The sequence below is a fragment of the Mytilus californianus genome, unplaced genomic scaffold (genome assembly GCF_021869535.1).
Source record: "Mytilus californianus isolate M0D057914Y unplaced genomic scaffold, xbMytCali1.0.p SCAF_4, whole genome shotgun sequence".
Taxonomy (NCBI): Eukaryota; Metazoa; Mollusca; class Bivalvia; order Mytilida; family Mytilidae; genus Mytilus; species Mytilus californianus.
Genome location: NW_026262690.1, coordinates 110,897,764 through 110,918,057, shown reverse-complemented (window position 1 = coordinate 110,918,057; position 20,294 = coordinate 110,897,764). Strand labels below are relative to the sequence as shown.

Sequence of the window (20,294 nt, the reverse complement as noted above, 5' to 3'; positions counted from 1 at the left end):
TTTTTAGGTTCCTCACTAGAACTAGCGCCAGCTCTTTTATCAATATATGACAGTATTGCTGCCAGAACAAATGGTGGAATTACATGTAGTATTACTAATGAAAACAATAAAAACAAGAAAATCGCAACGGACAATCAGAGTTCACCTGTAGATGTGGATGATAATGATGAAAGTGTGGATAATCTCTGCAAAATGGCATCCACCTCATCAATTGTCAGTGTGGATCAGGATTGTAAAAAACGACCATTAAGTATTAGCTCAATGTCATCCTCATCATCTTCATCGTTAACACGCCATACACGTAAACGACCAAACCTGTCTCCATTTGATCAAAGATCTTCAGGTGACTTTGACGATAAAATAGAATCAACAAATAATAATTTTAGCGATAGGTTGGACCACTTATTGTATATTGATGACGATGTTCCGAGTGGAACTACAGACGAGGAAATGTCCATTGATACGGATGCTGGGAGTAAATCTAGTGCAGAAACAAACTGTGAACAAATACTTACCCCTAGTCAGTCGAAAGATAGTCTCATAACTCCATCCCGTTCAGCACAATCTCAGGAGACATCAGAGACCAGTGTTCAGATTCAGGACAGCACAGAACCCAGTATACAGAGACGGGACAGCACAAGTCCCCAAAAATACATCTCCTATGTTCAAAGAGTAGTCACGGAAATCATTGAAACTGAGAGAATTTATATCAACAATCTTAAGGATATATTAGAGGTAGGGTTAGACACATTTACATTTTATTTTTTTTAAACTCTACGGCCACAACTGACATCTTGAGAGTTGACACCCATGTAATATTGATAAAGGCTATAGGTCTGCAACACATTTCACAAAAAATCTTATTGAAAATACTTGTAAGTCATTAACATTTCAGTATAACTTACGACCAATATTTTTGTGAAAAGAGCCCCTGTTGTTACATTTAGATAGAAAACAATATCAGTATAGGTGTATATATTTAGTAAAGATGGGTTCTGTATCTATGTCACCATGAGCCACCTAACATTTATATACAATGTATATATAGTAGGTTAATATATAATATATGTAAATATAAATTTCCCAGTATAGAATTTCAGACATTATTTTGATATTTTGCCAGTATATTCTCTCCATGACATGAACCCATTTATTTTATGTAAATATTGACCTATTGTGTAATCAATTGTAATTGATTTTCTTTTTGTATACCAAAATGTCTTTGTTGTTATAGGTGTCAAAAAAAAAAACAGTTATATAAGAACATGATTTACCCAAGATTACATATGTGCACTTGATAAGGAAAGTTTTGCTATTAATAAAGGCTGAGATTTTTTGTAATTTTGAAAAAAAATCCAGTAAAGATTTGTATTGATATGAGGCTGCTATAAATGAGACTTAACACTCTAAGACATAAGCCCGAATCTACAGCTACTTTGTTAAGTTAAGCTCACAGTAAATCGGTTAAAACAAGGCATTATTTTAAAATTTTTTCTAAAATGCTAAAAGAAATAATAACCTATATGGAAATTATATCATACCATAAATAGTTAAATAAAATTACAAGGATGATCAAGTGGTAGATCCTTCCAAAAATTTTTGATAGAGATATCAATCTATAATCAAAGATGGCTGTCATCACAAGTAATACAGTTTTAAATCAGACCTTGGGGAAGATATTGTAATTCAAGATTAAATTTGAAGCTGATGTTTAATTAAGAATTGAATGCTTCTTTTTTAAATTTTATTGGGGTGTAAAAGCATTGATCAAAGCACATTTTGTATGAAGCCCGGAAGCTTTATACTAAAAATGTGTGCAAGATCTAATCAACACTTTTACAGCCCTATAAAATTACAAAAGGAAGCATTCAATTCTAATACCTACTTTTATATGGTACAACTTTAAAATTACAAGTTTTCAGTTTGTTTTCCTTCATTTGTTTTCCATCACATTGTAGTGACCTTGTCATGAGAAGCATGTGCTGAGTCATAAATGTTGAATTTTATAGAGAAATACAATTTGATAATGTAATGCCTCATGATTGCTTTTAGCCAATATAAAAAATACAAATTCTGAGGAAACATACATGTAATGTAATTATTAAAGAGTAATGCAGAGATGAAGTAATTGAAGCACTGTAGATCAGTGATGCTAGTTTATGTAGGGGACCTGTAAAAGGGTTTTGATGCATGGGGTACCTTAAAAATAGTATAGTCAGGGACCTTTACAATATGGACATCTCTATACCCTTTCTTTGTCACCTTTTGTCTAGACCAACACATAAGATTACCTGGTAGGTATTTACAATACCTTTATCATTGAAGTGTTTTTATTGCTGTAATTGTAAAATCACACTAAATACAGACAAAATATTTCTATTGCAACACCTCAAGTGTTGACATAGACTAGGGGTGTGACATGGGTCACATTTAATCTGAATATTCTGCAGAATGACACAGTGGTTCGGTTAGAAAAATCATTGATCACTATTGGTAAAAATGGGTGTGTTTATTTAACAAAGGCCATCATAGTTTACGCTACAATTGGAAACTATAGTGTTTATCTTAAAAGGTCTTTATAATTCATATTTTGATGTTTTATAAGATCATCATTGCACTTCCTCTGAAATTCTTTGTCGATGATTAAAACTATTTATATATCTTTTTCATACGGTATATATTTGTATATGTTTCTGAATTTATTCCCTAGATTTGTTTGTGGACTTTTACTGAAGAATCAATGAAGATTTTTCTGTAAAAATAATTTTGAAATAAGCTTTGCTTATATTCACGTTATGAAACACATGTATTACATTCTGAATTAGCAGTACATATATATATGAACATAGGATGTGGAAATCATGAGTTTCAAATTTCCACTTATCTGGTATTTATACTGATATTGTTTCAGGGAATACACCCAACCTAAATATAGCACTCTTCCTTATCCACTTACATAATCCATTTCCATTCATAGAAATGCAACAACAACAAAAAATGTCAAAAAATCAGAGGGGGATTCAGGATTTCAAATTATAGCTGAACAAAACCAAAGTTAAGGTTTGCTGAGAGAAGCATTATGCATTCATCATTTATGTTTGGTTTTCTGATCAGACATCGATAGTCTGTTAATTTATATCTGTTAATCACTGTGAAAATTAGCACAGATGCCAAATTTTAAACCCGTTGTCTTAGTTCATTGATCATGAATGTGTGATTGTACCAGCGAGAATGGTATTTTATGGACTGGGCAGTTAGTAACCTTAAGTGACATTTGTATTTCCAGGGTTACATAGAATTTATCAAGAATTCTCCAGACTTCAGTGACATTTGTATTTTCAAGATTACACAGGATTTATCAAGAGTTCTCCAGATTTAAGTGGCATTTTGTATTATTAAAGGTTACATGGGATTTATCAGGAGTTCTCCAGATTTAAGTGACATTTGTATTTTCAGGGTTACATGGGATTTATCAGGAATTCTCCAGAATTGAAGATTTCTGAGGACCATATCTCTGCACTGTTTGGTAACATTAAAGAAATCTATGATTTTGGAAAGTAAGTCTACATGTCCAATAGTAGCTAAAGGGAGATAACCTATGATTAGAATATTTCTTAAAAAGGTTCTACAGTGAAACTTTCAAATTATTAAGAGTATTTGTTTATGAAATTTTTAAGGAGTGTGGGGAAAAAGTTGAAAAAAAACAACTATAAAACACATGGTTGTTAACACAAAAAAAAAACCCACAACACACATGTTGTAAACCAAAAAATCCACAAAACACATATTGTAAACCAAAAAACCCCCAAAAACACATGTTGTAAACCAAAAAAAACTAATTGATGTTTCCATTTGTTAATTAACCAATAATAGACAAGTGTCTGTGTTACAGCAAGCTCTCAAATGACCAAGAGTTAGACAGATGCAGATCCAACATAAAACAAATTTTTTTAAGTAGCCGTTAAGCACTGTGAAAAAAACAACATATGACTAGCACTAGTTAGAAGCAATAAATGTGGTATTATTTTTTTTTTTATTTATTTTACAGAGATTTTTTACATGACTTGGAAACTTGTGGTGATGATCCAGTGAAAGTAGCTGAATGTTTTGTCAAGAATAATGATGGCTTTAGAATTTATGCCCAGTACTGTACTAACTATCCCAGGTAATTTAACATAGACATGATCTGCATACAATCTGTACAAATGTTTGTGATACAAAAGAGTTTGAATTTTGTAAGTTTATTGTCCAGTGGCTAATATTTCATGTGTATCCAGGATGAGAACAAATTAACAATAAATCAGTTAATTGGATAAAAAAATGTGGATTGGCTGGTATGGAGGACAGGAATTTGGAGCACTATTATGAAACCACCATGGTGGTTGCATAGTTTAAACTTTGTAAGGATTTTCTGAAATGATTCTCTTTCCAAGATTTAGATTATGAATCATAAAACATTGATTTCTTTTCTGTCAATATGCGACAGCTTGCTTCCTTTTTTTGTGGTAAAACATTGAGCAAATTTTAGAACAGCAAAAACCTATGAACGCTTAAGCATAAGTGAAGTACATGTTGTTATGAACTACTTGAGAGACCAAAAAATGGTTGAGAAAAGGGCAGTACCAAATATATTCGGTCAAATATTTTTAAAATGACGTCACAGGCTATTTTTTCTTGTCAGGGCCAAACTATGACAATAAAGGATCTTGTTTATTTTTATTTCAGTGCTGTTGAAGTATTAACCATGATAATGAAAGATCCTGATTTATGTGAAATATTCAAACACCAGCAGTTGTCTCTAAACCACAATCTACCCTTGGGAGCATATTTACTTAAACCTGTCCAAAGAGTTCTCAAATATCATCTTCTTCTACAAGTAAGTACATCTTGTAGTCTCTAAACTACAGTCTACCATTGGGAACAAATTTACTTAAATCTTTCTAAAGAGTTCTCAAATATCATCTTCTTCTACAAGTAAGTACCTGTTGTTAGTCTTTAAACCATAGTCTACCATTGGGAACTTATTTACTAATATAGTCCAAAGAGAACTCAAATATCATCTTCTACAAGGATGTACCTCTCAGAGCATAACATCATTGCTTGATGGATTGTTGTTCAGCATCAAATATTAATGGAATTTTAACACAGGAACAATTGTAACTATAAATTAGTAGGTTTTGATAAATTGTTGAGAAATGAGAAATATTGGATAAAAATGTGTATGATTATAAATGACGAACAACAAATAAGTTGAAAAAAATTCATGGAGTATATTTTTATTCAAGGTTTTTTCTCTTTTCTTATTTTGCAGAATATTCTAAAGAATTACAGTAAATCTGAGCCTGGTCACGACATCCTTACAAAAGCCATGGATCACATGACCAGTATGGCACATCACATTAATGAGATGAAACGTAAACATGAACATGCTGTACGAGTCCAGGAGATACAGAGTCAGTTAGAGGACTACGAAGGGGAGGATCTAACGAGGCTTGGAGAACTTGTTTTAGAGGTAAGGCTTTTATTTAATCTCAGGAAAAAAGGGGTCAGTTAGAAGGCTATGAAGGGGAGGATTTAGCAAGGCTTGGAGAACTTGTTTTAGAGGTAAGGCTTTTATTTAATCTCAGGAAATAGGGAGTCAGCTAGAAGGCTATGAAGGGGAGGATCTAAAGAGGCTTTGGGAACTTGTTTTAGAGGTAAGGCTATTATTTAATCTCAGGGAAATACAGAGTCCGTTAGAAGACTATGAACTCTCACACATTTGATTCTTGCCAAATGACTTTGAAATTTTTATCAATAGAAAATCCCAGACCTATGAAAAATTAATATTGTCTGAATACTAAAGACACTAAATGTTATGCAATAGTTATCACTATCATGACTGCTAGGAATCAGAATAAAAAATAATAAACAATAAAAATAGTGTTTTTTTTTTTTATGGCACAGTAATTTTCTATTGTAAAAGTTTAAAAACTGAACAATAATGAAATTTGATTTTTAACATTTTGAAGAATTATCTTATTAAGGAGGAAATACTCTGTAGGTTTTTATACTAACATAAATTTGATTTGAATAAAAAAAAAATAATGATTTTAAATATTTTATCAACATTTTAATTGTAATCCTATGAATCACAATGAGTATTTTGGACATGAGTTTGCCATTTAATTATTTTGTTATCATTTTCAGGGATCTTTTCGTATTTATGGTGCTAAAACCTCAAGACAAGTGTTCTTATTTGAGAGAGGAGTTCTGATTGGCAAACGTAAAGAAGATGGGATGCTGATATGTCGTGTTATGATTCAGGTAACACGCTGTTTGTACAGAGAGCCCTAAAAGATTGTACTAATTCAAACATTACTGTTTGTTGAGAATTTAATGCATACATTTTAATTGCAAATTTTAACAACCAACAAAATTTTGAAATTTGATAGTTAAGTTCAGAGACGATTTTTCTGTTAGCACATATTTAATTATATGTAACAACGTTTATATCAGAATTATCATGCAACAGGTCAATATATAAAAAACACATAGCTGAGGGGGTGATAGAGCAGATTGTTACCCCGAGAAAACATTGTCAACTGAGTTGAAGCCCTGGGTTGACAATGTCTTTTAGAGGGGTAACAATCTGCTCTATCACCCTCTCAGATATATGTTATTTAATTTATCATACTGAATGTTTTGTTATTACTGTCTATTAAATTTCAAATTAAAAGTAATAAACTATGACGTCTTTTACGTAACAATCATCTGTATTTATTAAAGCACACAATTGATGAAGGGTTTCCGTGAAGAGTAATAGAGTATTTGCCATGGGATTGAGTAAATTGTCTCCCTCCTATCAACCAATCAAAATCTGGCATTTTGACATGAAGTATAATAATATAATAATACCCCACAAACAAAGTTTTGGAGTACGGGTATATTAAAATCAACTAGTCAGTTGTCTGCTAATGTACCTTGCAAGCGCAACAGCAAGATGGATATGTATTAAACTTGACACAGTTGTAGAAAACTACCTGAAGATGTGATCCTGGTCCAACATGTTGAAGGGGAGATAAACAAATCTACTTACTTCAAAATACTTTAGTGCGAGTGGGGGTATCTTTTTTTTTAGTTCACTCATAGTTCTAGTTTGAATTTTACACAGAGATAATTCAACAGTTGTTAGGTATTGAACTCAGTATTGCTCAGGTGAAACAGCTTGTTTCAGGTGACCTTATTTTGGATTTATCTGAATTCTTCCTGAGCAATTGAGATTTCAGCTAGGACCTGATATTAGCTATTCTATTTTAATGACTCCTTATAAAATTTGTTGAAACAGTTGAAAATCTTGTAATTATTGTACCTTGTACATAGTTTTTAGAGATTAAAGTATCTGTCTATGTAACAAATGAATTTGCCTAATTGAAACTGAAATTCCTGTTCTCTATATTACAGTGCTCAAACTTGATGTTAGTGGAGAGTATACCAAAGGAACCATTGAGTTTTCAAGTCATACCCTTCGATAACCCTAAAGGTTACATTACATTACAGGTCAGTATTGTCATGGTTACGATGGAGTCATTAATAACCAAGACAAATGTTAACTATTCTATAGGAGAGAAGCAAATTTTTATTGTGTTCTACACTGAAATATAGAAATCTTTTGTTCTTACAATTTTATGTTATAAGTCATTACATTATGTGAATATTTCATTTTATAGTAAAAAGAGTAAGTTTAGTTTTAAAGGCCCATATTTGGGCACGAACATTAAAGTCCATTAAATAAAGATAAAAAATGTTTTATGTTATGTATAGATAGACATGAAAAAAAGAGAAATATAACTATTTTGGTCAATCTTTTCTTGACATTTACACCCCAAATTGGCTAGAAACAGAGGTTTCTGTGAAAGTTTACAAAATTGTCTGGATTTCAATCAAATTTTGTTCTAGGAAACAAAAAGAGAAGGATTTCGACATACTCAATATGCAAGTCAGATATGTAAATAGTTATCACAACATTATGTTTAAAAAAAGATACTTTTTGTCAACACATGCGCTACAGTTTTCCATTCCTAAAAATCACTGGATATTTACATGTTTTCATTGAATTTTCATGGAAAAGCAAAATTTGTACTATTTGCGACGTTATAAAAAGAATGCTAATATCTTACTTTTCAACAAAAAGACCTATTACTTATCTAGTCATTGTTTTGGCTATAATTCATTGTGATATTGGTAAAAAAAAATTCCCAATTTGAAATTTTAGCTTAGAAATAGGGGCCATTTTAGGACCTTATCGAACCTACTCCTTTGAATCTGATAATGATTAGAATGAAACATAAGTTATTCATGATAGATATGAGTACATATTATTATTGGTTATAATACTTGTATTTTAGGCTAGAAACTTAGACCAGAAGAGGAAATGGTGCCAAGAAATAAAAAGATTAATTATTGAAAGTTTTAAAGGCAAAATTCCTGAGAAGGTCAAAGGTCTTGTAATGCAACTGGGAAAAAGCCGTGAAGAAGGTAAAATGCAATTCAATGATGTTAAACATTAATACATATAAAATAGAAGATCATGGGCCCATGCCAATGACACAAACAAATCATAAGGTCAACATATATAATTAGTTATCTTTAAAAAACAATACATAAAGACAATTGAAAATTTCAAAGTCATTGAAATTACTTTGAATAGAAAAAATTATATTAAATTTTATGATTCTATGTGCAAAAAGTTATTATTGAACTATGCCTTTCTTACAATTAGTGAGGAGTGGTATGTGTGTGATTTGAATGATAAATATAATATTATCAATTTCAGAGTTAGCTAAGTATGTTACATCGATTCTCATAGGATTTTATATCATACTGATACTAAATATATTCTAATGAATTTCAGAGGCAGCCAAGTATTCTACCGTAGATTCCCGTAGGATATCTCACCATACTGCCCCTGAGTACCTGGAGAGGAGGCAGAGAATGAGGAGGAAGTCAGGGACAATACTGACAGATCTACTGAAAACACAAAGAGGCAAGAAAGGACAGAGAAGGGTAAGGTCAATTAATGATTGATTATTACTTACCATATAGTGGAGAGTTCTGTACATATATATATTTAGGGGCCTCAGTGGCCGAGTGGTCTAAGTAGTTACTACTGTAATCACTAGCCAGTCAACACTGAGGTTGTGAGTTCGAACCCCGCTCGTGCAGGTGCACTCGACTCTAATCTTAATTGACTAGGATTGTCAGTTTTCCTATCGAAGGTCGGTGGTTTTCTCCGGGCACTCCGGCTTCCTCCACCAATAAAAACTGGCCGCCACGAAATAGCCCAAAAGCGGTGCTAAAAAGTGGTGTTAAAACACCAAAATCAAAATCAAATCATATATATATTTAATCCTGACTACATTTTCATGTGCCTGTCCCAGGTCAGGTATCTTGTTAGAAGTTGTCATACTTCATATTTTATTGTATTTATATATTTAGAGAACTTGGTAATTTAGTGGGTTTTCGTTTGTTGCTGTATATCATATTTATTTTTAGTTTGTAGGCTGTTAAATTTTTTACATTTGTCATTTCCGAGCCTTTTATAGTTGACTATGGGTTATGGGTTTTGCTCATTGTTGAAGGCCTTACAGTTGTAAACTTCTATGTCCTTTGGTCTCTGGTGGAAAGTTGTCTCATTGGCAATCATACCATATCTTTTTATTTTTATATTGATGGCAGATCATAAATTGTTTCTTATTTGTTAATAATAATGTCTTTAACAAACATAGTAAATGATTTGATTTGCCAGTAAAGCCATTTTGGTTTTTTTCTTGATGACCAAAATCATCTCTCAATATACTACATGTACATTGCTAAATAGAATTAGTCAAACTTAAAATACATTGTGTACTATTATGTAGAAAAAATGGGATAACAACAAAAAACAAAATGTGAAAACAAGTTACTAATAAACAAAAAGAAGACTTTGAATTTAAAGTAACAACCAATAAATTCATTCGTTAATATAGAGTTAAGGATGTTCGCTTGTCATATTTTGGAATTTTTGTCAGATTTTCGGAATCCTCTGGTTTTATCCATTCAAATGCATTAAATTTTTTTGCCCATTGACCCCCATTTTTCTTTTTATAAATCTTTTAAATGCATAATTATAAGCCACCTGTAAAAGTCTTACAAAATCTTTGTTATTTTTTAATAGTTTTTGAGAGCTTTAACTTGTCAATGATAAAGCTATGAAAAGTCAAGAGAAAACATTTTCCCGCCAAAATTTCAATGGCTAATATCTCGAAAACAAGCAAATTGAACTATATAATTTTTTTGCTCTTTTGCTTCCTTTATTTATCCCCTTTCAGTATACACTAGTGTTATGAAAAGCTTGTTATTTTGAAACTGAGTAGCGAACTTCCTTAAGGAGATTTGTGGTAGGATTGCCAATGAGACAAGTATCTGACAGGAGAACTTATCACTTTATCTAAAGTGAACCAGTCTTTGCTCTTAGTTCTAAATTGCTAAGTGGAGAAGCCGCAAATATGAATTTTACAGTCTGAAAGGAAAGATACTTAAATTTCCAAAAGAACCCCATAAAACAAGAAACAAATAAGATGCACCTATTCATAAGAAGGAGCAGTTGTAATTGGCTTAAGACATAAATGTAGCAGCAATAATAAAAGATATATTTGATAAAAAATAAAAGCCTGTTTTTGCTCAGACTGCATGTTAAGGATGTATATTTGTCTTTTTCAGGCAGAATCAGTGAGTCCTAGATCTGTAAGTAATAATTAGTTGTAATGCTGATACACATCTAATATTTCATATATGTAAAACATTTCATATTTGTTTCTTTGCAAAAACTTTTGGATTACCAAATGTTTTTTTTTACCAGATTTGCACTTGCATGAGCATCCTGACAGATGCCTCATGTGGAGCAGGAACTACTTACCCTTCTGGAGCACCTGTGTTCATCCCATTTTTTGAAGGGGTTTGTGTTGCTCAATTTTTAGTTTTCTATGTAATGTTTTGTGTTTTGAATGTCCCAATGGTATCTCTCTCTCTTTTTTTAAAATTTGGGCATATTTTACAGACAAATTTTATCATTACAGAGTCCACCACCAGAAAGAAAAGGATTGTCTCACTCACCTTCCACTCCTAGTGCTAGAGTTAGTATATCTTCTTATTCTTACATTATCTATAATTAGTTCTCAATGGTTTTTATCAACTTTATGGATTTACATTCTATATAAATATTTTGATTGATGCATATGTTAAAAATTCTCTGCTTTTAATTTCATGAAGAACAGTTAACTGCCAAATTTATAAAGTAATTTGTATACTGAAAATTCAGAAATTATTTTGAGGTGTTTATTAATGCCTATAATACGACTGGGTGAGTATCGCAATAATAAGAACTCGCATTCTGATATCTGATACATATATCTGTATGCAGATTTTCCTGAAATTGCAATAATTTATCTAGCATTTTGGTCCTTTCTTCAAAAATTGCAATAATAAATGTACACAATAATTTCTGAATCTATAGTAATCCTCTAACTTTGTCAAAAAATTATTGAGTTATCTCCCCTATACTGATATGAAAATTTTGCAGATTTCAGATATCGATTTGTTCTCGGACTTGTTACAGTTGTTTGATTGATGGTGAGAACAAGTCAGCATTATTTAACATGAATGTTTCTTGTTAAAATGATTTATCCATTGTTGGCCTGTCTGTTATTTAATTCTGTCCAGTTCTTTCATATTTTTCAACAGGCTTGTTTCTCTTACTTTACCTACAAAAATATTATCAGTTCATAAGCATGATGATCATGGCTAATTTTGGTATTAAAAAGAAATAACCAGTTAAATTATATTTTAACAATTTGAACTCTTATGATTGTCCCAGAAATGCATGAAATTTGGTGCTGTTATTTTCCATCGGCCATTTTGAATTGTTCATGCATCTTTACAAATTGTTATACATTTTTACAAATTCATAGTTATGGCATGAACATTTTATATTAAAAATAACATTAAAATACATTCTATTCATTTAACACTGAAGCTGTGAGTTGTAAATTTAATGGTAAAATTTTGATACACCAGATTATTTTTACTACTTATTGCAAATAAGCAAATTTTTTGTGAATTTATATAAGGTATTTTTATTTTCCAATTTTGAACTATTTAAGGCAAAATAACTTGTAGTTTTCCTATCTGTTTTATCATCAATCGTTATTAATTTCAAACTTTATGTATTTATATATAAAAATTTCATATTGAAATTGGCGAAAAAATAGCTCAAGAATAAGTTTTTAGGAAAAAAATAGTTTGATAGAAAATATTTATTGAAAGATTGGTACCAAAAAATTTAGCCTTTAACATGTATTTCATAAATAATATCTTTCTGTATTATTAAAAACTTTGATAAACAATGGTGTCTTCTTATAATCTGACATTGGATCATATGCTTTGTAACCTGGAAAATTATATCTTTCCTATGATATTGCAAAACAGAGGATAAAAGAGGTAAAGAAAAATAAAAGCCTCTGTTTCAGTATGAAGTCAATTTTTCATACCTCATTATATAAATTTAAATTCAAATAATGATTCCTTAAATCATTGAATTGTGAGGACATTTCTCTCAGCTCTTTCTTAATCGTTACCAAAAAATTTGAGTTTTATCATTTTAGAATGAATTAATGACACTTATATTTATATTTTTCAGGAGGTATTAAATAGTTCCAATACAGACACACCAACTCTTTATGTGCCTCCATCTGTCTCGCCTACAAAGGTAGTAAGGAGTACTAGTTTTAGGCAGGCTGTAAAACGTCAGCCATTGAGATCTGTGGACTTTGGACCCTTAGATGACAAAGAGAATACCTCACAAATTAAACAAGAAACACCAATATCATCTAGAAGGTCTAAAAGTTTCAAACGTGCAACCAAATTGCAACCATTACTCTCAGTATCTAATGATACATTTGAATCCATAGCGCCAAACAGTCATGAACAAGATGCATTTTACACACCGTCAAAAAAATCGGAAGGACTGGAGTTTTCCTTCTCTTCTCCTTCAACTCCATCTGAAAATTCAAGTTCACCTAAAACATTTAATAAATTCATTAGGAGTGAAACAGAGAAACTGTGCAATGATAATTCAGGGTCTCTGTCTCGACACAGTCGGTATTCTAGTATGCCGGTATTAAACACTCTGGAACCGTCATCTCCATTACTGCGTAAACACAGGAAGTGCAGTGAAGAAATCACTAGTCAGGAAAACTCTTCATTGAAAAAGAGGATATTTGATACAAAGTTGTACTTTAAGAGGGACAGTCCTGATCTTAGGAGAAGAAATAACTCCGTTTCGGCTTTTCACGATTCGTTCATAAAGAAATCAACAGAAAATTTATCCAGGAAATCGACAGAACACCTATCACAGAAAGTGGGACCAATAACATTAACAAAACCTCTACCATTTATATCATCATTTGATACAAAGCCTAAAAAACAGAACATTAAAAAGTCTGTGTCATGTGGTGCTGAATCAGGGGAGATAATCAATGAAGATCCATGGGAAAGGAAGACCTCAACACTGGTAGTCCCACAGAATCATACAAGGACCCATTCTATTGGTTGTGAAGGGGATATTGACAAAATGGACTGGATAGTTTATGCCAATAGAAATTCACTTCCTGTAAACGGATTTGACATTGGACCAAAATTATATAAATATTGCACCCCACCAAGGTCAACAATGGATTTGGCTCAGGCACAAATAAAACGTGAACATTTACAGGGAGATAACTCAGTTAGGATACAAAAGGGAGATAATCAATTAGATTTCAAAAAACATATGTCTAAAGTTTTACGCTTTCCGTCAGATAAATCAAAATCAGACAATTGTTTGGATGACAATCATATCAAATCAGAAGAACTCAATGATTTTCCTAATTTTGGTGCTTTACCCGTTGTAAAAGTTGCGAAGTCACAACCAAAATTAAACAGATCAAATTCTAACCCAACGTCGACATTACATAAACATCCACTGAGACATTTCAGTAGTCCTTCATTATGTGATGATCACCATATCGTCAAGGACCATGAACAGATTATAGCAGAAATGGAGGATTATTTGAAACGTTCGGAATCCACATCAACAGTCAGTTCGGTTAAATTTCCTTCAAATGTCATAAATAACCCTGTAGAAAATGAAGAAAATAAACGGGATTCTTGTGTTTCTAATTTTTCTAACTCTTCATATGAGAGTACAGATACAGCGCCAAGCTCCCCAGGTGTGGATAATTTTATGGGATCACTGAAGCATAAAATTCACGATTTAAAACAGAAACTGTCTCATAGACGTTCTGGTTCATATGACAATCGGGATAGCTCTGATAATGAATTAGACAATGACAAATCAAAACCTAAGGAAACCAGATCAAGTTTGTTGTCCTTGTTTACTAACAAAGCTAAGGAGGGTGCCAGTACAAATTTACAAACAGTTTTACATGCTGGTGACTGGGGTAGTCCTTTCATCGGCCAAAGAATGGCTGAACAAGAGCCTACCTATATTGACATAACACTGTCTCTCACTCGACCAAAGGATAAATGTGATCAATACAAAGTTGATGTTAATGGTCAAACAAAACCTTCCACAAATATTCAAATTGGAGACTTGGAGGCTTCTGAAAATTTGCATCTTCAAAACTGTGACTCCGCCTTCTCCATTCAAGGTGATATGGCTTTCGGCAATAATATAGACGACTCACCTCGGAGTCAGAGTAGTGATGATAAATCTGAAATCAAAAGAGTAGGATCACTATCTTCAACAGACAGTATTTACGAGAAACAATTTTCTATTGCTTTCGATGATGGGGAACCTTTTCGTGACTCTGCCGTTTATTGTGAAATGGACCCAGATCAAAATACAACAAAATCAGAATCAAAGATACCCGCTCGTGTTCCTATCAAATCATATGTACAAAAACTTGAGGAGAAAACTCAACCTGTTCAGATTCCTGTAACTAAGGTTAAACAGAGAGAACCTGGTGCTATTATTAAAAAAAGACTAGAAAGTCTGCATACAAATTGTTATAAAACAAATAGTCGACCATCCAGTGTTGAACGAGAACTCAGATTCTATAGCAGACCTTCAAGTGTTGAAAGAGAATTACGAATTTCTAGTCGTCCTTCGAGTGAAGAAAGACAAGTTAGAAGTGTTAGTGTCGATAAAGAGTTACCTCCCCGATTGTCTGAATTTGACCGACCGTGTCTTCGTAGGGAGATGTCGGATGCAACATATCGTCTTCCATCAGTCAATCGTTACAGTGATGAGATGTCTACGACCGTGTCCACTAGCAGGCTGGACCAACTAAACATTGATTTGAATAATCTGATTGTTATGAGAGGTTGGGTTAGACAGCTGATTGATAAATTTCAACAATCTAAGAATTGATATGTAGTCATGGTTACATTTATTATGACATAGTTTATATTACACTAATGTATGTAAAGGTCCTTTCAGCATGCTTGTGATTAGTAATAGTGCTCCGTTGATTTTAAAGATATATAGAATTGTTGTTGACTTTTTTTACATTACACATTTGTTATTGAAGCAAAATCAAATCTAGTTTTTATAATACTTTTAATATGATCCAGATTAGAAGTTGGATTTTTTGGAGAAAATATATATTTTGACTAAAAATAAAATATAATACATGTACAATGTACAATGTATTTGCACTATGGATCCTATGGATAGGAGAGATTGATATGAGTTGATTGTCCAATTTTTTAGTTCATTTTTTTTCTTATTTCTTCTGTTTCTCTTTGTTGAAAATTTTGTAAATGTTTACAGAAACCAAGATGTCTGTAATTTAGTGCAATAATTGTGTTGTTCTCATTAGTTCCTGTTATACTTTAGAGATAATCAGTAACCAAATGTGAATATTTATGTCTTCTGATTTTTTGTTGTATTCATTGGCAGATCAAGGTTTAATAATTATTTACCAGTGGCTGATCCAGGTGGGCATATAGGATCTTTGATCACCTAAAAAAATAAAATCTCGTGTTTCTCACAATTTATATGTTTTTTAGCATAAAATTGTCCAAAATTTGTTTCACCTTGCTCCCCTGCAGTTTTCTGAAATTAAGCCCCCTTTCAAAAATCCTGGATACCCCTGTCTACTGACTTATTTTGGACACAGTTCGACATAACCCTCAGTGACCTTCAGATTTTTACTGCTGACCATGTCAACACTTGTTACTTAAGTGATAACCATTTTCTCTGTTGACAATGATATTCTATTCTGTTTTGATTAATTTCTTACTTGATAATAGTGATAATAAATATAGAAGGTTAGATGTCAAAAGTTTAAACAGGACATTGCTACCAAAGTACTTTCTATCACGTCAGTAGTCGTTTATGTTTATAACATTTACACTTGATTATTTTTTGTTTTTCAAGTGTTAAATGCTATTTATGATGTTATTAAGCAAATGTTTGCTGCTGATATTTATATTAAAAAGATTGATTCAGCACTTCCATATGTGTTGCATTGCGTCAGGTTTGAAAAAAGTGGCACTAATGTAACTCAGGATCATAAATGCTTACCGTATTTTGTTGTGTATAATACGCACTGTTTAACCCCAAAAATGTAGTTGTTTGAGGGGATGCATATTATACACAACTGTAGTCAGTGTTTTGGGTTTTTTTTTTTTGTATAATTTTTGTTAAGATATCCCAAAAATTGGTATTGCCCAAACTGTACCAGCTATTCTGGATATTATGAGAGATTGCAAGTAACTTTACTATCAATTCTGACTAGGCAGTTTTAATTTCCACAACTATCAATTTTCAAGCCTTTTAACAATCTAAATAGAATTTACCACTTGCAAGTAACAGTCTGAATTAAATTTGACCTCTGGCAAGTAACAATCTGAATTAAATTTGACCTCTGGCAAGTAACAATCAGAATAAAATTGACCTATGGCAAGTAACAATCTGAATTGAATTTGACCTCTGGCAAGTAACAATCTGAAATGAATTTGACATCTGGCAAGTAACAATCTGAATTAAAAGTTAACCTCTGTCAAGTAACAATCTGAATTAGCTTTTAAATTGACCACTGGTAAGAACAAATTGGTTAACATATAAATAATTTCTGCTGTAACAGCTAATACATGTACACCATTGATAATTCATTTTGAACAATGTCCCTAGGATTATTTCTTAAAAGATTTATCTCCTATGCGGAAAAAGTATTTTGTAATAGCCAAATTATTTTTTCAATTATAGTTACCTGTGATGTTAAAAACACTAAAACTTTATAGAGTTTTTATTTTTACCTTTTACAGGTTTTTTTACCAAATATTTTGTAAAACATTACCACAATTGGTACCAACCAAAGAATGACAACTCTTAAAAATGGGAGACAACTCAAATCATGTATGCAGTAAAACATAAAAGAATTTAAAGTTCAGCCACTGGGAGTAGATAATAATGATTTTGAATATAACAAATACAAAATATGTAGGATCTTAAGAGAAAAATAATTGTGTTGTTAACCAATGTGATGATTTTTCATCAAATAATATGATGAGTGACCAATATCTGTATAGGGCTTTCTTTAGGAATCCTAACAGAATCAATTTTTTATTTAATTTTTTTTATGTGCTTTCATAAGAACTTACAATGCTTTGTTTTATGAGTAAAGTTTTCGATAACATTAGAGCAAATTGTTCCAACATCAAGTTTAGTATCAGTTAGCAAATTAGCAATGTCACACTGCCCAAAATTTCACTGCAAATCACACAGTCAGAAGAGTTATTCTATCAGGAAAACTTAAGGACTTGGCTGACAAACCTAATGTAGATTAGCTTCAGACATTGTTAATTCAAATAATGTAGTCGTGACTTAATAAATATTTCTACCTTTTATGTCAGTATGTAGGATCACTTGTATAGGACTAACTTGGAAGATTTATTACACAAAGGTTGATTGATTGCAAGTTTTAAAAGAAGGATGACCATGGTATTTGATAAATTGTTGAACCATTTTTTTTGGGATGATTTATATTTTTCCATATAGAAGAAGGTAGTCATCATTTCTTATGATAAACTATTGTTCCGTTTTTCCAGTAGATAAAAATAGTTTACAAAAGTTCAACTAATTATCTTTTTGCTTTAAAAAGCTTTGGGAATTTAAGGCCAGATTTTCAGCCTGATATATCTATTAAAAAAGCGAAAAAATTTAACTACAGTATTACACAAAAGAGTTACAACTCAAATATTTAATCACTTGTCACAATTAATGCCAATATCTTATAACTGTATTACAGTTTACCCATAAACAAACCATGGTTTATACAAATGATTTTCAATGTTTTTTATTTGTTAACCGAGAATAAATTTTAAGGTAACTTAACCTCCTCTCAATAGGCCTAAAATTTACAAATTAATGCAAGTATTTGCATTACTTTTTGGTAACAATTTTTTTTGGCGGGAGAGGAAGTTTTGAGGTTATAAGAGATCATTTGTCTTTAAAATTTAAGAAACTCCAAAAAAGTCACATGTTTTTGCATAAAGTTTAGTTCAACTAAATACATGTATGGCTGCATACAAAGATGAAAATGATATTTAAAGGTCATAAGTTATCTGGCCTTTTTCAAAAACATAATTGTCTAAAACAGTCAGCATGTTAAGCAATGGTCAAAGGCATTTTAAAAACATTTCACACAGTATATTTAACCTTTAATGATCCTAGTGCATGACATTTGAATGTAAAAAAAATGCGAAATTTCCTCCTATGTAAACATGTTAATGAAGAAAAACAATCTTAGGCATATAAGCTCCTATAGTGGGCACTTCGAAGACATTTTACAAATATGTATTTAACCTTTAAGGATTAGAATGTGAGACATTTTAATGATTTATTTATTATGAAAGTGCTATGCAATGTATTGTTGTACATATATACTACTGTGTACAAATGAATCTATGATTTTATTAAATTAACAATCAGCTTTTTTGTTTTTTAATTACACCACACAAAGTACTATATAAATGTAGATATTTGGCCACAGAGTGGCACAGATCATTTTGTTTTTATTGGGGTAAAGATTGCATTCAAAACCCTCATGTTGCTGGCTTCAAGTATTGACAGCTAACATTTATCCAGACTTTATCACTACTTTTGAGATAAACAAAACATTATATACATCCTATCAATGAACATTTAAAGAAATTTATCAATGAAATATCATTCAAATTACAAAATGATATGTGTGGATCCAGGATTTTGAAAAAGAGTGTTTCTTTTGGCAAGTCACTGGTTGGAGTGATATAGGTAATAAATCTGTGCATTCGTATTTGTTCTAGGTAATAAAATTGAGAATGGAAATGGGGAATGTGTCAAAGAGACAACAACCCAACCAAAGAGCAGAAAACGGCTGAAGGCCACCAATGGGTCTTCAATACAGCGAGAAAATCCCGCACCCGGAGGCGGGTAAACAAAATTGTGTACTAGTTCCATGAAAATGGACGTCACACTAAACTCCAAAACAAATAAATGAACTAAAATTAAAAAAACATACAAGACTAACAAAGGCCAGAAGCTCCTGACTTGGGACAGGCGCAAATATGCGGCGGGGTTAAACATGTTTTGTAAGATCTCAACCCTCCCCCTATACCTTTAGCCAATGTAGAATAAACAAACACACAGCAATACGCACAGTAAAACTCAGTTTAAAAGAAGTCTTGAGTCCGATGTCAGAATAGGTAACAAAAGAAACTAAGAAAAATGACAATGATACATAAATTAACAAAGGACTACTAGCAGTTACTGACATGCCAGCTCAAGACCTCAATTAAACTGATTGAAAGATTATGTCTTCATCATATGAAAATCAAGCACAATCCCTCCCGTCAGGGGTTTAGTATCATACCGTCATAAAATATTGAAGAACATAACCCGTATCATGGCAACAACTGGTTTTAGAATAAATGTGTTTATTTCCGATGCAAAGACCCTATGAGTGAATCAATATTAATACCAAAATATGCAATCTTTAATGACCTGACAACAGTATCGTAACTATATCCCTTCTGAATAAGTCTGTTTAAAGGTTTGGTTAGCTTTTGAGGCGAATGTCGACATTTTTGTGCTTTGTACAGTATATTACCATAAAAGATTGGATGTGAAATACCTGAATGTATAAGATGCCTGCATGTTGATTTATATTTACGAATGATGTCCTGGTACCGATCATAAAATTTAGTAAATGTTTTGACTAGTTTGTGAT

The 20,294-nt window shown here is 31.8% G+C and overlaps 1 protein-coding gene across 4 annotated transcripts in view; it reads left to right on the top strand.

The window, feature by feature from the left end:
* The window catches only part of LOC127739135 (uncharacterized), a 157,243-nt gene that overhangs the window by 50,468 nt on the left and 86,481 nt on the right, over positions 1–20,294 (top strand). For 3 of the 4 annotated variants that reach the window (XM_052250726.1, XM_052250727.1, XM_052250725.1), the window contains 12 exons: positions 8–735; positions 3,457–3,557; positions 4,049–4,165; positions 4,726–4,876; positions 5,312–5,512; positions 6,190–6,306; positions 7,444–7,539; positions 8,388–8,517; positions 8,894–9,045; positions 10,741–10,764; positions 11,097–11,153; positions 12,716–19,017. In XM_052250726.1, coding sequence (XP_052106686.1) covers positions 8–735; positions 3,457–3,557; positions 4,049–4,165; positions 4,726–4,876; positions 5,312–5,512; positions 6,190–6,306; positions 7,444–7,539; positions 8,388–8,517; positions 8,894–9,045; positions 10,741–10,764; positions 11,097–11,153; positions 12,716–15,448 — 4,607 coding nt within the window. In that variant the 3' untranslated portion in view covers positions 15,449–19,017. Of the gene's footprint in view, positions 1–7; positions 736–3,456; positions 3,558–4,048; positions 4,166–4,725; positions 4,877–5,311; positions 5,513–6,189; positions 6,307–7,443; positions 7,540–8,387; positions 8,518–8,893; positions 9,046–10,740; positions 10,765–11,096; positions 11,154–12,715; positions 19,018–20,294 lie in introns of those variants that run through there. The other variant, XR_008000302.1, reaches the window with a different exon arrangement.